This window comes from Xiphophorus maculatus, chromosome 19 (genome assembly GCF_002775205.1).
Source record: "Xiphophorus maculatus strain JP 163 A chromosome 19, X_maculatus-5.0-male, whole genome shotgun sequence".
NCBI lineage: Eukaryota > Metazoa > Chordata > Actinopteri > Cyprinodontiformes > Poeciliidae > Xiphophorus > Xiphophorus maculatus.
In genome coordinates this window covers 18,609,795-18,624,071 of record NC_036461.1, presented here as the reverse complement: position 1 = coordinate 18,624,071, position 14,277 = coordinate 18,609,795, and the positions used below count along the sequence as shown (strand labels likewise).

At 39.7% G+C, this 14,277-nt stretch overlaps 1 protein-coding gene across 2 annotated transcripts in view; it reads right to left on the bottom strand.

The window, feature by feature from the left end:
- The window catches only part of syne2 (spectrin repeat containing nuclear envelope protein 2), an 82,566-nt gene extending 68,670 nt beyond the window's left edge, over nt 1–13,896 (bottom strand). For both annotated transcript variants that reach the window (XM_023353279.1, XM_023353280.1), the window contains exon 1: nt 13,660–13,896. In XM_023353279.1, the coding sequence (XP_023209047.1) occupies nt 13,660–13,727 (68 nt within the window). In that variant the 5' untranslated portion in view covers nt 13,728–13,896. The remainder of the gene's footprint in view (nt 1–13,659) is intronic.
- Between the last annotated feature and the right edge of the window lie 381 nt (nt 13,897–14,277).

Genomic DNA, 14,277 nt, shown 5'->3' with positions numbered 1-14,277 from the left:
AATGGCCTATTTTAAAACTTTTTTCATATATAAGGCACACCGCATTATAAGGCGCATAGAATAGATGCTACAGTAGAGGCTGGGGTTACGTTATGCATCCATTAGATGGAACTAAAGGGAATGTTAACAAAACAGTCAGGTCAGTCAAACTTTATTAATAGATTACAAACCAGCGTTCTGAAAACTCTGTTCATTCCCAAAATTAATAAATAGCTGCTTTATTATTTTCCCCAAGGTAAAGTAAGTGACGTGGTTTTTTCGTGACACAGTTTATCTTTTAACAACAGCAAGGTATAGCATAGAGTGGAGGGGAACTTTTCCTCGATTCAATAAACACGTAAAAAACAGTCTGATACTGTTACGGTAAATCAAACGTTTGCGCAATCACAATATATATCCACTTCCGCATCATTGATTCGTTCATGTTAAATTCTCTCGCTGCTGCTCTATTCCCGTGTTCTACTGCGTGACTGATTGCCTTGAGCTTAAACTCTGCATCGTAAGCATATCCCTTAATAGGAGCCATTTTGGGGTCTTTACACAAAACCCAGCGTGCACCGCGTGCTTCTTCTTCTACGGGGGAAAATGAAGTCGGCGGCTGCTTACCATAGTTGCGAGACCTGTTGTGGCTCAATATTGGTCCATATACAGTATAAGGCGCACCGGATTATAAGGCGCACTCTCGGCTTTTGAGAAAATTGAAGGTTTTTAGGTGCGCCTTATAGTGCAGAAAATACGGTAATTAGAAATCCTAAAAACACTATATGGAGGCTCAACACATGTTTATTAAATGGTACTGCATTCAAAACGTAAATGAAAGAGGAGTTTAAAAATTACTTAGAATTTATAAATTCCTCTATTTAATAAGGTAAACCCCGTTGAGATCTAGATCTCATTTTCAAGAGGGACCTGAAACAAACTTCACTCCCCATCGGGGAATCGAACCCAGTGCTCCCGCGTGACAGGCGAGGATACTCACCACTATACTAACGAGGAGATACTTAATGATAATGGAACAGTTAGCCCTACAATTCTGTGGGATGCGGCTAAAACATATATTGGGGTAAAATAATTGCAAAATGTGCTAATTTGAATAAGATTAGAGCGAAAAAACTAACGGACTTGCAAGAAAATTTAAAAAGATTGGAGCAGCTGCATTCTATTAACAAATGAGGCAGGAGATTCACAAAATTTTAAGTGAGGAAACTGAAAAAAAATGTAAAAGACCTTCTGGGAGGACGTTAATCAAGTAATCTATGAAATTCTGGGTATAACTTTAGTCTTTTCATTACCTGCTATGTACCTTGGAATACTTCCTGAGGGATTTAGTAATGGGGACACATACTTGTTGAAGATATTTCTGATTGCAAGCAAGAAAGCGATTACTAAGTGTTGGCTCCAACCTAGACCCCTACTCTGAAGCTTCTTGTGAACATTATAAACGTGATCCACAATATGGAAATGTTGACTTTTACAATACGGCTCAAGAAGGAGAAAGGGAAATGGGGAAAATGGGATTATTTTATTGCCAAAGGTGTGTAACAGTTAATTTTTGTGACTCCACATCACTCGGACAGACACCTGAGAGTTTTCCTCTTTGTTTACTTTTTGTGACTCCATACAGTGAAATGTCTGTAAAATTGTAATGTTCATCAGTGTGACTGATTGCTACTTGCCCTAGCCCTCATGTTTGATTGTATGTACTTGCATGTTTAAAAATGAATAAAAATAAAGTATATATAAAAAAAGCAAAGGAATAAATGCTTACGGACCCAGATTGTTATGCTTGGAAGAAGCCTGTCCAGATCCCTGTCCTCACCTGCGAAAGGCTTCAAGAGCATCCAACCATAACAACCCTCCCCACAGATGGGGAATCCATGTGAAGGGGGCATCCAGTACATGTTTAGAGCTTGTTAACTCCACAAGCTCAACCACCAGGTACTATTTGTAAACCCTGAAGCCGTGGACAACATATTTCCCTGGATCACAGGTATCAAACTCCAGTTCTGGAGGGCCACTGCCCTGCAACTTTTAGATGTGCCTCTGCTGCACCACACCTGAATAGAATAATTAGGTCATTAGCAAAGCTCTATCTACACAAGAAGGAGGCAATTAACCCATTTTATTCCAGTGTTTTGTACCTGTGGCACATCTAAAAACTGCAGGATAGTGGCCCTTGAGGACTGGAGTTCGACACCCCTGCCCTGGATTATTGATATAGTGAAATGTTGATAGAGCTGCAAAGAGATGGTACTTAGTGTTGCTGGTCAGTTTCCAGCAGTCTTGTGTCACATGTTTGGATAAACAGGGTTGGAGTTTTCAGGTGGAGCTGATTCAGTCAGCCATGCCTACGTCATCCCTGTTTTTGTCTGCAGCTTGCTTCACTTGGTTCAGTGGGATGACTGCTGAGGTCTGATTTGCAGAGGGATTAGTAGCGTTGACACTGCCCCAGTATTTGCCTTTATCCCTCTAAACCAAACCCAGTGCTTTATCACCCAGTAAAACAGCTGGCTTTTGCTGACACAAAGCATTGTACCAAGAGGTCCCCTATCCTCAGGGGCAGAGAGGGGTTCACCATCCACTTTACTCTTTGTTTAAATTAGAGGCACATGGTGCGGATGTTTGGCAAATCATGACATGTAGCTGTTTATCTTTAACAAGATAGAAAGACGCTACCTCTCAGCTCCTTTCAACATCTCACATGGTTGATTGTCATAGCAATCATTGTTATGATATCTGGATGATTGTTTGGCTATGAGATTTTGGTTCTAGCAACATGAATGTTTTTACAGACATGTTTTCTATCCATCAATCCATTCCCATTTTCCCTCCAATCCTTCCTTGAGGCAAAGCGTGACCCATCTTTACTGTTTCGTAAAGATGGGGTCAGTTAGATTGAGCCGTCCACTAATGAGGTTGCTTAACTAGAGCTTTAAAAAGAAGGTTTAAATGAGTAAATCAGGTGACAGAGATACATGTTTGAAAGATGGTTTTACAAAACCATCTTCAAAACATTAAGTTGTTCTTAGAGCAACAGTTAAAACCCACTTTAACCAAACTTCTACTTTGAAGTAAAAACAAGCTCAAGAGACAGTCAATAGATATGTTGAATTAGAGCAATTAGCTGATGCAGCTGTGTAAATTTAAAATGCCACATCTCACTCAACAATCTCCCATAACTGAAACATGTTGGTGACATGTTTTCTGGAAGAAATCCTGCTAGATTCTGCAGGAGACTTCCGACAGGGGTGAAGGTTTACCTTGCTGCTGGAGGATCACCCTATAGCCTGTGGTTTATCACATAACATCCAGACAAAGTTCACCCAAGTTTTGTGGTTCTAATGTGAGAAAATGTGAAAACCAATAAAGGCTTTAATACCTTTGGAAGGTAATGTAGCTCCCAAAAGGCCCACAAAATGGAAAATGTTTACAGTAGGAAAACGTTGGCTATACGCAAATGGTTTTCTGCTCTGGTTAAGCAGCTTGAGTAGACTAATGTGGACTGACAATCCCTAGATTTATCAGCTTAGTGGGTTTTTGCCCCTTCACTACCCAGTCCCAGATCCTGAGCTGAGTTTCGTTTGAAAATGACAAACATTATCAAATGCTGTAGGTCACTGTTTCATAAAGATGGGGTCAGGAGCCTAATTGGGGTCATAGATCAATGAGTATGGGGTCTTGAGATCCTGGGATCCAGAAAATAAATTAAGGAATAAAATTATACAGATGAAACATATTTAGGTTATAAATAAGTAAAAACAACTGTTTTCTGTTTTTGCTGACATCCTGGATATTTTAGCTGCATTCCAGCAGATTCATATGGCTAAATTAGCTCTTCAGCACTCCAGGAACAAGCTAACGACACATTCATTTGATTTTGGTGTGATGAACAAAGGCAAAATCTAAAACATACAGGCAAAACAAGTCAAGTATATTTGTATAGCACATTTCAGCAACAATGCAGTTCAAAGTGCTTTACCTCATAAAAATATCATAAAATCACCAATTATGAAACAATTACATTTTATCAAATTCCATCATCAAATCATCAAGCAAATACACAACTAACTAGTGTTTAGCCTTGATGTAAAGGATGTAACTTCATCCATCCATTTTCTTAAACCCTTTTCCCTAGTGAGATCAGAAGGGGTGCTGGTGCCTATCTCCAGTGACACATTTTGGGCAACACAGAGACACACAGGACAAACAACCATGCACACACACACTCACACCTAAGGAGAATTTAGAAAGACCAATTAACCTAACAGTCATGTTTTTGGACTGTGGGAGGAACCCGGAGTACTCGGAGAGAAAAACCATGCATGCACAGGGAGAACATGCAAACTCCATGCAGAAAGATCCCAGGCCGGGATATGTTTTCTGTTAATGCTGTTTAGGTTATTATCAGGACCCAGGACCTTCTTGCTGCAAGGCAACAGTGCTACCAACTGCACCACTGTGAGGAACAAGATGTAACTTTCATAATATTTGTTGAAACTATCACAATGTCATAACAGTATGGTATGAGACAGATAATCTTTGACAAAATTGAACTCCTCTGCCTTCTTCTAGTGTGTGCTATCTAGATATAACCAATCAGAGCCTGGCGGCAGGTCTAAGTGTTGTCAGTCATTGCTCATCTCCTTCCCCTCCCCCTTGATCTCTGCTTCTGCTACACATTTCCCTGTCAGAAGATCCTGTTGTCAATGCTGGGCTTGTTAGCATTTTCTTGTAACGATGTCATCTATCTGCTATTAACACATCTAGCGGTGAGCACATGAGGTTGAGTGACAACATTAAGACCCTTCTCCTAGATGTTCTTGGTGGGGAATAGTGAGTTTCTTCAGAAGGCAATAGCAGCTCAGTTGGAAAAGATCTTTTCAGAGATCATGACAGCAAACTGTCACAATATGGTGATAGTTTAACCACAAATGTCTCATCTGTCTTCTCCTGTGAGAATTTATGTATTTTATAACACACAGTTATAAAATGTGTAAAATGTTGTATCAGCAGAGGCCCATTGGAGCACACATAATACAATTCTGATTGCAGGTGACCAATCCTGACCATGTTGTGGAGAGACACAGCTGTGGTACTCCTTTATCAGTGTGGAAAACCAAATATTCTAATTTGAGGTTCAGCTCTGGTTCCGGAGCACTCTGATAACACAGTGCTACATCAGTGACTGAGTTTGTATGTATATTGTACCCCTCCTGAGAGTGCAACAACCGTCCTCACTGTAGTATGCACATGACTGAGCTCACTACAGTGCTGATGACTCAATAAACCCTTCTGTGTTTTGCCATGTAAAAATATATGAAGCGTTAGTTGGAACATCAATTTTGACCCAGTGCTGACCTGTTTCATCTCTATCAAAAAATGTTTTTATTTTAATATTTGCAGGTACTTTGCTGCAGAGTAACAGCTGTGCTCCAATATAACACTGATGAAGCTCAACATCAGCAGTAAATTAATGTCTGGGATATGACTGAGCAACAGATAATGTTTGGCTTGTTAAACACAGTGAGAGTCATAAAGAGGCAACCCCTGCTCACTTTACCCAGTTATAACTGTTGTATGACCAGTGTGGAACAACATCAGCAGCAGTTGTTACATTACATTACTGTAGCTTTTTACAGTAGAGACATCCTCTCACTCTCCAGTCATAACTACAGTTACAATTAGATGTCAAAATGAACGGCTTCTGCTTCATTGAGATATGACCATCAGTATTTTCCTTCCATCATCATTTCATTTTGTTCCTACCTAGCCTCTATGTGGTCAAACAGATGCTGCCAGCGGTCGTTGACATCCTTCAGCTTATCGTTGATCTCTGTCTCCTTGGCCTTGTTGCTAGCTGTGATAAGCTGTTCTCCAAGCTGCTTCAGGTGTGTCTTATTTTCACTGAACAGGTTGATCTCCTCCATACAATCCTGATTAAAAAACAAAGAAGTGGATGAAGAAAAGAAGTGAAATCCAAAAAAATGGTCACACACTAGGCCTGTCCTAGACCTGTGTATCTAATAATGAAGAGTCTTTCAGATGCTGCTCATACTGAGGAGACTTATGATTTCTTTTTGTTTGCTCCACTTGTTAAGTTTCCTTAGAGTCTTTATGGACAGGCTGTATATCATGGAGAGACTACTGAAAATGGTTAAAGTGTAAATAACCCACGTTTGTAAGCTAAGCACCTCCCTGGCAAATTTTAAAAAATTTCAGAAAAGTGGGCGGAGTCAAGAGACACAATCAAGCGTGGGAATGAGTAAAGAGAGTGAGCAGGGTTGTGATCAGGATGAAAGAAGCACGGTTGTCAATTTATTCATTTTGTTGCTATATTTATTAATTTTTTAGACTACTCTAGTTACTTTATCAAAACAACAATTAGTAATATATCTATCGACTCTTTTTCTATGTTGTTGGAGATGTTTATGGCAACATTGTTGCCATTAGCCATTAACTTCTCCCGTTTCCTCAGCACTGCAGCTAGACTCACTCAGTCAACCGTTCAACACCATACCTTCACCAATATTCAGAGCAGATGCCTTTCTCTCTATGTCCTCAATGCAAACAAATCACACATTTGTAAAGCTGAATAATGCTATTAATAAATGCCCGGTTGCCACTCAATGATAGCCATGGCAACGCCTCTTACTCCAACTCCTGACTAGCTACTGGGTAGGCGTGGGGTCAAAGAGGTGGGGAGGAAAGGAGCACTGTGCTTTTATACAAAAAGTGACAAAGTTGTATCAAGCCATACCGCTGCAAGCAATAACAAAATTCAACTGGCACCCTCGTTCCAGTTCCTTCCACCGGCACCACAAAAAATAGAAATGACCATGACCAAAACACCAAACATTGGTTGTTGCTCAAACAAAACCAATTGTTTTATAACTAAGAGTTTGAGAGGAAATTGATACCTTTCTTCATACCACAACCCCACCAGTACAAAGCAGTCCAGACTTTACAGCCTCATCTGAGCAGAAACTGTATATTACACAGTTCCAACCCATTCATCTCTGATCCATAGTGTTTTAAGTCCTGCAACAGATTCTCAGTTGGATTTATCTCTGGACTTTGCTTGGGCATTCAAAATGTGCATGTACAGTATGTGTAGGGGGGTGGTGGGCGAGCGTAAGTGTAGAAATAAGTAAGCTAATGTAAAGGGTGTACATAAGCAAGTTTGTCACCAGGGAAGGGATAGTTCCGCGAATGGCAAGGGCAGTATAAGGTCAGCAATACATCAGGCAAGAGCAGCAAAGAAGAGATGGACTTGAGTCTGAAAGGCAGCAGCTGCCTCAGGATGTGAGACACAAGACACTACCCCAAGACAGCCATGCTCCACAGATGCCAGGTGCTCCACCCATAGATCCCCTGGTGTCTTTGGGAATTCCAAAGCGGAACTCCCCTCTGAGCAGTCGCCTCCCCTCAGATAGGAGCAGCATGAGAGAACCACGTGAGTGTAGTCGAGTCGTTTTGAATGTCTTTTTCTGTCATTTAATTCTTTTAGACAAATTATGTTAACAGCAATACAATACTAGTATGACCAAGATTACAAGAATAACTAATAAACATGAGAAACGACTACTGATAAATATGAGAAACAAATACTGATAAAACATGAATAAATTTTCTTTCCAGGCAGCATTTTGAAACAGTGATCCATGCTTTTATTTCAACTCGATTGGATTACTGTAACGCACTTTATCTGGGAGTTAGTCAGTCGCTGCTCTCACGTCTGCAGCTAGTACAGAATGCTGCTGCACGACTGCTGACAGGAACTCGAAAGAGGGAACACGTGACCCCTGTCCTGGCCTCACTTCACTGGCTGCCGGTATATTTTAGGATTCATTTTAAAATTCTTATGTTTGTTTTTAAATCACTACATAATCTTGCCCCGGCTTACCTCTCTGAGCTTCTTCACCCATACATACCTTATCGGTCTCTTAGGTCCGCAGATCAGCTGCTTTTGGAGGTACCGAGATCAAGAAGGAAGCTCAGAGGGGACAGAGCTTTCTCTGTCATGGGCCCCAAATTATGGAACAACTTACCTTTGCAGGCCAGGGAGGCCCCTTCACTGTCCACTTTTAAAGCTCGTCTTAAAACCCATCTATTTTATTTGGCTTTCAACTCTAGCGGGATCTAGTTTTAAATTGTATGTTTTGTTTTTAAATTGTAAGTTTTTATTTTATGTTTTTCATTGTTATGTTGTGTTTTGATGTACAGCACTTTGTATCAGCTGTGGTTGTTTTAAAGTGCTTTATAAATAAAGTTGGTATGGTATGGTATGGTATGGTATAATGGTTCAGTCAGTTATTCGTAAACATTAGTCATGAAACCTTGAGTGTTTTAGTAATGGATTATCTTGGAAACCGAGCCTAATTTGTTTAGGGTTTGATTTTCCCAGCTCAATCACTTAATGTGTGTGGCTTTAGTAATGATCACTAATTTAGGTTTATACATTCACAGTATTGACTGTGAATGTGTTTTTGGTGAAGCCTCTCACCTTCTTTAGTTTTTCCACTTCAATGTTAAGGTCAGAGTTGTGAGCCGCCTTGTTCTCCATCTGTGTGAGCCACTCACACAGCTCTTTGTTCTTCTCATTGAAGATTATCCACGCATTGAGACGGTCAGCAATCTCCTGTTTGCGCAGGGACACCTACCACAGGGTAGAAAGGAAACAGGCTTCATGACTTAATGCATATTCTAAAATATGGGTAGAAGGACCAGTTTCAGGATTTATCTGAATTCTTTTTCTGTATCTGAAAAGCCATTGCGTGACAAAGTTACAGATTATAGGCATTCTTCATTTTACCTACACAGGTCTTATTAGAGAACTTCTACAAACCAAAAGCGGCAAGGAATCATATTTTCGACACTCTGTGAAAGTGTGACGGCTTGATGCTTTGACACTCCTGTTTGGGCTCACATATGAATGAGGAATTCAGATGTAAGCAAAATTCCTTGTTTTCAACCATTATCTGATGAACAGGTATGACCAACACCTTTCTTTTGAGCATCACAAGAAGCTCAAATGAAGGTGTTGGTCATACCTGTTCAAAAGACACATTTTAAAAAAAATTCACAGGTTAGTTTGGATTTATTTTTGGGCAAAGTTTCCACAACAGATTTAGCAAACATTGCCAAGTGGACTGCTGTCATTTGTTGAGAATAAATAATTCTGTGTTTTTCCTTCTCTCTTTTAGCTAGTTGCAAAGCTGAAGTTAAAGGAAATGACATGTTAGGAAATGCCTTTAAAGCTAGGGTTAAAGGAAATGACACACTAGGGAACACCCTATTTAGGGCAGAGCATAGACAGAGGCTAACAAAGGGAATTACTATCTGTCTTTGGGTGCCATTTTGTCCTGCTAACTCCTAAAGGTAGCATAAGAAATTGACCAACTGTAATTTGGTATTAATAAATGGAATTCATGAATTCAACTCACTAACTCTTCTTCATCCTCATGTAGCAAGTGTGTAAAAAAATTATATTTCACCCCAAATCCATCCTCATTATCTATGTATATTTGTTTTTCTTGGTTTATGAAATGTATTTTATTTTAGTGAAGAAGCTTTTATTTTCTTATTTCCTGTTTTCACATCACATCCTGTGTGTTCGTGCTGCCCACCTCAGTTCAAGTACACCTCTCTGCAGCAAACAGAAAGGGGCGTGGACAGACCACTGTCAGTCTCATACCTTATTTGGAAATGGGGCCATTGCACTCCGGAAATGAAGGGGGCCCTATTTCCTATATTATCCACGGTTTTCCATTTTTATTTTCTTTTGAAATCTGTGATATATCTTCATTTTCAATTTGTTAATAGAGCAAAAACACTTAGCACGCTATAGGTAAATGTTATCATTTAGTTTGGGTAAGAATAATTATTGCACTGTCAATAATGACTTCTAATAGATCTTCTTAGTTCCCAGAGTAATGCTTTCATGAACTCAGAGGTTCAAACTGATGAATAAAGAGGATGTATGCTATCTGCTAAAATATTTCTTGCCGTCTTTCATGTTCTTTCAGCAAACAGTTGAGACAGAGTTGTTTTTGTTTTCACCACTATTTACCTGCTGTTATACCTGCCATTGAAAGTATTCTTAGAAGATTGTCTGTCAGTCTGCTGCTCATGTGACCAAACCAGCTGAAGAGATGAAAAGTTAAAACTTGAGTTAAAATGTTGTTTTAACTTGAGTTGAGTTAAAACTCAAGTTAGAATGTTAAGTTTTAACATTTTAACTCAACAACCTCTACCTAACTAGAGGTTGTACACCCTAAGATCACTAGGTCTTCTTAAAAGATAAAGTCTCTGAGATATAACCAGAGCAAGTTGAGTATAAGAGCAAGAGCAAGAGAATATAAAGAGCAAGTTGAGTATTCCCTTATGTAGGAATTGCTTCTTTTATCATATTGTGTTAGCTGTATTATTTTATATGTTGAAGGTCCCAGTAGGTGATTCACCTGGTCAGTTCTAAAAATATTTCCCATGTTTAAGCGATAATTAGATATTCTATGTCTGCTTGAAAGGTTATTTTCTGTTTTTCTATTTTAGTGATTAACAGATCTGAATCTGGAGCTTTACCAAACCAAAAATATAGCTTTTGAAAATTATCTGCTATTGGACTGAACTTAGGTGAAGAGCAATAAATGAAAGACCTACAGCTAGCCAGAAGTAGTAGTACCTGACATGTGTATACAATATTACAAGAGCAACTGAGACATTGGTAGAAGGAAATCTGAAGAATTGAGAGGGGGCCCTCTATACCTGTAGGACTCACTGTTTACCTGCCTTTTCTTACAGAGTGTATTCAAATTCATTTCAAAGTCAAAAATACTTTATTGATCCCAAAAGGAAACTAAATGTTACCCCAACATATGATGGCAGAAGAGAAGACGCTCTCTACAATAAACTTGTAGACGATGTGCAGCATCTTGCTACAAGCCTTCAAATACCTTAGCTTAACTTCGAGAAGTATATCCTGCTCTGTCCCTTCTTATAGATGCTTCACTGTTGCACCTCTATGGCCCAGTCTGTTGTCCAAATGAAAACCTAAGTTTTATAGTCCTCAATCACTTCCATTTCTTTTCCCATGATGGAAATAAGGTTTGATCTAACCCCTGTTTCTCCTGAAATCTACAATTATCTCCTTTGTTTTGTTTATATTCATGATGAGATAATTGTTTCCACACCATGGCCTGTACAGGGCTTATCAAGTCCAGAAGACCCCAAAGTGCTTCACTCTACATTCAGTCATTCAATCATAAAGTTTAGTTGCAAGCTACTGGAGTGAAGTGTCAACTTCATTAGTTTTCACAAAGAAACTAATGTATTCAGAGATGCACACAGCTAAGCTGTGGATGTCCTCTCCTTGGGTTTTATAAAATATTTCCCAGTCAGTGGCTTCTAATGCACCACGGAGTGTATCTACATCCTCAGGGGACCATCTCCCCTGAGGTGGTAGGAGATTGTAGGACAAACCCCTACCACTGTTGCCACAAAGTGGTCCACCAGCTATGTACTCAGCCTCTTATTTATCTCTGATACACCAGACAACTGAAGAGTCATCTGAGTATTTCTGTAGATGACAGAAGTCAGACTTGTGCTGGAAGTCTGAGTGAAAAGGAATGGTGAGAGTACAGTGTCTCGTGGTGCTCCTGTGTTGCTTGCCACCTGGTTAGACAAACAGTCTTTCAGGCTCACAAACTATGGTCTGTTTGTCAGGTAGTCATTGTTGATGCCTCGACCTGTATTTTCTGGAGTTTCTGACAAAGCACTTCAGGTTAAATTGTGTTAAATGCACTGGAGAAATCAAAGAACATGATCCTCATAGTGCTGGCTGCTTTGTCCAGATGACGGTGGGTTTGTTGAAGCAGGTGTATGATAGCGTCTTCAACTCTAACTCCACAGTGATAAACAAGGTGCAGGAGGTCCTAATATATGCGTGCTTGCTTACTCATGTGACCTTCATGATGTGAAATGACCAAAAATAGCAATTTTTTTTTCCCCGCAGAAAGACAGGAATAACATTTTGGAAAAAATAAAAAATGTCAATGAAAGTGTAACCTGCACAAAATAATCAACCCGTGTTTTATTTTGGCAGATCAAACTGACAGCACACTTTAAGTTCTGGGTTAGAGGTGAACTCGGATCTCCTCCATTGCTGTTGCTGCTGTTGCTAACTGATTGTGTTTGGCTTTTCCTAAAATCACTGAAGAATACTGCTAGATCGAGCCAAATTAACACAGCCGAAGAATTATATCGTGTGTTTTCTAGCAACCACTCGACTGTAAGTCATTTATTTTATGTACTTTGTTTTTTTATATAGTAGAAATGCGGTAGCGACACACCCACTCAAAATCCATGTGTTGTAACTAAAGAAATGGTCTTATAGAGTAAAAGATCATTCTCTTTTTTTGTTAATTTTGTGGCCGAATAGAAGATATATCCTCAAAGTATTAACATAAGCCCTGATTTTTGTAAATTTGTCCTTTTTAGGATACTTTTAGTTACTTTTCATTGATTTTGTTCATGGCCTATAGAACTCTGGAATTGGTTCATTTATTTGGAGTTGTGCAACAAAACAAAAAAACAATTCATTGTTTACTGAAACAGTACTTAAGTCAATTAAGTTTAATTGATTTTAACTTGAAAGTGCACTTTACTTCGATCTGTAACTTTACTTTGATCTGTAACTTTAATTTGATCTGTAATTTAAAATTCATTTGAATTATTCCTGAGAAATGTTTTATGGAATATAGCAATTAATTTTACACTAAATTCACGTGTGATATTGTGGACTTTTACAGGATTTTCTGTCTGAAATGTGAATGTCGGTGAGAGAAATCAGTTCGTGTGTGGTCTGTTGCTCTTGCCGTGTGGCGGGACACACTGCACGGTAAAACCCAAACGGACCTGTTACACCTACGTTTTTTTGTCTGCTAGTTTGTGGTCTCAGGTTTTGAAAATGGGTGACGATCGGCCGACAATTCTAAAATCGTGTAGTGTGAACTGGGCTATAAGGAAATGAGGAAGGGAAGGGTCAGTGGAGAGCACCGGAGTTGAGCCTTTTTTTCATCCAGTGTCATCAATAGAAAGAGAAAAAGGCCGGAAGAAACGATAAAGTCGATAAATTAAAATTAGGTCGATGACTTTCATTTATCGTGCGATTAATTGATTTGTTTATCGGCGACAGGCCTAGCTGAGACTCACTTGAAACACCCAATGTGCCTGTTAAACCCAAGGTCAGATTGTATGCAGTAGTGATGCATTGCCTACAATATGCTGCAACATTAAAAGCACAGAACCTCTCTTAGAAATATTTAAATTCTGATACCTATTGTCTTTTGTACACAAATTTCTGCTCTTTTCAGGGCATGATCAGAAAAACATGTCCCAAAATTAAACTTCCTTCCATACAGAGTAAATCTAACGCAAAAACTTTTACAAGTTTCTGTACACTTCTGACGAATCTCTTGGCCACTAATCAATCAAAGTTTAAATGTTTTAAGGGTTTATTGATTATTTAAAGTGTATTTGAGGCTAATTTTCTTGAAAGACTTGGGAAACCTAAGTAGCATATATTTTCAAAGCACTGGATGATGTTAATGGTCGAACACTCGGTCCATCCATGGTTCCTCAGGCAGGAGTGACTTGACTAACCTTGAAACAGAGTTCCTCCCACTGGCTGTGCAGCTGCTCCACCTGCTCCTGCAGCAGCAGGACATCATCAGCGATGATGTACTGGGACAGATCCGTCTTCATGGTGCTCAGCTCCGTCAGGTTCTCAGCCCAGTCCTCCAGGGAGTCCTCATTCTCCTGCATACCATAACATACAGAAAACCACACCAAAGCGTTGGCCTTCCTGTCTCATACACTGTCCCTCTCTGCTGCTCTTTTTCTCTTTCTCCCTCTCTCCCGTCCCTCTTTTCTTTACTGCCTGCCCCACGAGGGGATTAAGAGTCACAGGCTGCAGGATGAGCTGGTGGAAGAGTGACTGCTGGGGGGAAGGGAGCCATCAGAGGATAAACTCGCCAATGGCTCAGAGTTGATGCTTCAGACTTGGCTTTGCCAAAGACGGAACCAAATGGGCCCAAGCCCATCCACAAGATACCATCTTCTCCACAAGATGGTGTCTCATCTTGTGTATGGAGATTAGCAAGATTAGCATTTATCGACATAGATAAGACTAGAAACTCTAAGAAAGAGATTAGAGAAAGATATACTGCAAAGCTCCCAAGGTTGGGAATTGAACCCAGTTGACTACATCAAGAAGTATAG